The 3,703-nt window shown below is 53.8% G+C and overlaps 1 protein-coding gene across 1 annotated transcript in view; it reads right to left on the reverse strand.

The window, feature by feature from the left end:
- Window positions 1–3,703, reverse strand: part of ITPR1 (inositol 1,4,5-trisphosphate receptor type 1) — a 227,042-nt gene that overhangs the window by 117,753 nt on the left and 105,586 nt on the right. The window contains 3 exon segments of the mRNA XM_015568305.1: window positions 105–230; window positions 1,023–1,274; window positions 1,752–1,952. Of these exon segments, the coding sequence (XP_015423791.1) occupies window positions 105–230; window positions 1,023–1,274; window positions 1,752–1,952 (579 nt within the window).

Consider the following 3,703-nt stretch of genomic DNA (forward strand, 5'->3'; position numbering starts at 1 on the left):
GACGGGCACACGGACATGCACACGGACACACACACACACACACACACACACACACACACATACTCGTGCACGTTAGCTCGGCCCCCCGGCGCCCGGAAGCTCACCCTGCAGATGTCCACGAGGAAATTCTCGAACAGCTTCCACATGTGGTTGCTGGTGTAGATCTCCTTCATCTCCACCTCGGTGTCCACGTAGCAGTGGTTCAGGAAGTTGATGTAGGCGATCTTGACCTGGGCGGACACAGGCTTTCGTGAACAGCCAACTCGGCTCCTGGGGACTCGATCGCCGCCCCATCTTAACAGTGAGAACGACCCGGACACATTCCACTTCCCCGCCGGATGGCATTCCCTTGGTTTTTTTAATACTGAAAATTCACATTTAGGAAATTTAAAAACACAGAGATTTTGGAAGAGAATAATGTTGTGGATCCTCACCTGAGGCCATTTTATCATAGATTTTTAGAGAGACTGGGTGGTCAGGGGAAGAGAGAGAGACATTGATGGGAGAAGGACACATGGATTGGCTGCCTCCCACTCACGCCCCACCTGGGGCTGGGAATCAAACCTGAGATCCTTTCGGGCCAACGCTCTAACCACTGAGCAACACTGGCCAGGGCTGTTCCTAAATATTTTATAATCTGTTGCTCATTGCTTTTGTAACACAACCGTTCCTTTCACAGGATAAACATACAGGGTCAGGCTTACGTCCACAGGAACCGAACCTTAACCCACTCCCAATGCATTTCTGAGACGTTCGTGGGGATCCATCCCTCTCAGCTCACAGGCTGTGCGACTGGCCCCTCAGAGCGGAAGCACCACAGGGTCTCCGCGCCTCAAGGACACAGAAGGAAAACAAACCTCCCCCACCTTCCTTGTTCCTTTGGCCCCAAATCAGCACTGGAGCAAACGCCACTTCAGCCCACGGAAACCTCACCGCGAATGAGCGGCCGGCCCCCGAGACCGCGAGGCCCCGGCCAGCCCCTGGCGCCACCTGGAGAGACGGGCACCGCGCAGGCTGCTCACCTCGGGAATGCAGTCCTCGTGGGTCACCACGCGCACGATGTCGTCCAGCGGCAGCAGGGAGTTGCACTTGATCTCGGTGTAGACGTTCTTGCCCTCGGTGCACACGGCCAGCAGCTCCACCAGGTGGATGTGGTACATGAGCGGGCTGTTCTCGTCCATGCGGTCCCGCTCTGACCGCATCATCTGGATCAGCGTCTGGAAGGAGGCCCGGTCGTTGTAGAACACGAGCACGTCCTCGCCGGAGTTCACCAGCTGCAGGGACACAGGGCGTCCGCGTCACGGGCGCAGGGGCGGGCAGCATGAAAAGCACATCTCTTCTCGCCCGGCCGCGGGGCTCCGTGGGTAAGGTTTGCCCTATGAGCCAGGAGGTCACGGTTCGATTCCTGGGCAGGGCCCATGTCCAAGCTGTGGGCTCCATCACCACGTGGGGCGGGCAGGAGGCGGCCGATCGATGATTCTCACATCAAAGTTTCTCTCTCTCTCCCTTTCTTCCTTTCTCTCTAAAAAATCAGATTGGACTCTTGCCTATGTCTGCAGTTTAAGTTCACAATGTGAGAACACACACACACACACACACACAAATATACACGCACATACACGGGCGCACATGCACATGAGCAATTACTTTTGTGCCTTCACATGGCTCCAGGAGAGGGTCCAGTTCCAAGTACAAGATTAACTAACTTAACGTTCTAGGGAGCACGGGAGAAGCAGGGGAGCGGCGGTCACCTCGGCCATGACCATGTCCTGGCACTTCTTGATGAACTTCCCTTCGGCCTTGACGATGGTCTGCAGGAACTTGATGTACTGCACACTGCGGCCGTGCGTCTCGATGCAGTGCACGAAGTGCTGGACCACCCGCTCGTTGATCTCGCTGCAGAGCTGGAAGTTGTTCATGAAGATGTGCTGCATGGTCACCGCCTCCAGGATCTGGCAGGGAGGGCACGAGGAGGGGCATCAGTGGCGGGCAGAGTGCACGTGAGCACAAGCAGAGTCCGCCCATACAGGGACCGCCTGCCTCTCGAAGGTCTCTCTCCAGTCCCGCTCCTGCACCGCCCTCCCCCCTCCTAAACCTTTCAGCCATCAGGAGCACGCTGAGAGCTAGTCAGGCGTGCTCGGCTGCAGGGGTCACCAAGGGACACCAGTGCCCCGACCAGAAATGGAATAGCCCCTAAAGGATGCCCTGCCCGCCCCCAATTTCACCATGATTTGGACTTCTACAACCATAGCTTCATTTAGCCTGTTTTTTTTTTTCCCCAATATATTTTCATTGATTTCAGAGTGGAAGGGAGAGGGAGAAGGACAGGGAGAGAGAGAGAAAAATAATGATGAGAATTATTCATCGGTTGCCTCCTGCCCGCCCCACACTGGGGATGAAGCCTGCAACTGGGTGTATGCCCTGACCAGGAATCAACCGTGACCTCCTGGTTCATAGGTCAATGCTCAACCACTGAGCCACGCCTGCCGGGCCGTTTGGCCTGTTCTTGACCCTCATGCATTCTTGTCCCTCTGGCTTCTTTATTCCAGAAAGAATATCACATTCCAATATTGTGATGTTGTCACCCATGCTGGTCTGTCTCCTGTCACTGCTATGGCCAATTCACTGTCTGAATCACCACAATGTAGTCATTTCTTCCATTGCTGGTGGGCACGTGGGGAAGTGTCCGGTTTTAATGACGAGTCGTGACACTGTCCTCACTACACATATGAACAGGGCTGCTCTGAACACTCTCGAACGTGTCTTCCGGGAAACTCAACGTGTGCATTGCTCTGGGGTTTAGGCCCACGAGCGGAATTGCTGGGGTGCAGGGTTTCAATATGTGTGGCTTTAGGAGACGCGTCCAAACAGCCTCCAGAAGATGTCAGCCATTCACGTGCTGTGGTATGGCTGTTCCAGATCCCTCTTAACACTCGGCATTGTCCGTCTTTCTCATTTCAGTCCGATCTTTCTTCATTTCCATTTCTTTGAAGACCCACCACGTGGGAGCGCCCGGTCATATCACCAGCTGCGTGGATGTCTCTGCTACGAGGGTCTCGTTTTAACGGGTTTTGCTCATTTTAAAGGAGGGTTGTCTGTTTTCTTCCTCATTGACTTTTCTGTTTGTTACACGTTCTGGACATGAATTCTTTCCTGGACATGCGCATTGCCGTGTCTCCTCTGGCTCCTGGCTTGCCTCGGACGCTCTTGGTGGTGTCACTTACTAAACAGACATTCTTGAAGAGGCCCACGTGTCAACGACTTCTTTTACGATTAGAGCTTTCAGCAGACTGCGCAAGAAACTGCACATCCGCACGGTCATGAAGATGCTTGTACGTTGTCTTCCAGCTTTATTCTCTTTTTACCCAGACTTACTACTGAGTTACTGAGTGTTGTTTGGGGCGAGGTCTAGGGGCTCTCAACTTCTCACCTTTTGCCTTTTCTTTCTCTGAACAGAGCTCTAGCGGTGCTGATAAGTGATGGTGTGCATGTGTGTGCATACGTGTGCATGTGTGAATGTGTGTGCGCACAGGTGTGCCTCTGCGTGTGCTCATACAGGGATGTCCGTTGTAATGCTGTTTGCAAAACCAACAGCTAGGCCCTGCCTAACTCTCCGTCACCAAGAGAATGGTTTTAAGACGGCTCACAGCCATTCAATGGGGTGCCGTGTAGCCACCAAATGGAATGAGGAAAAGATGGAACT

Source organism: Myotis davidii, unplaced genomic scaffold, assembly GCF_000327345.1.
Source record: "Myotis davidii unplaced genomic scaffold, ASM32734v1 scaffold663, whole genome shotgun sequence".
NCBI lineage: Eukaryota > Metazoa > Chordata > Mammalia > Chiroptera > Vespertilionidae > Myotis > Myotis davidii.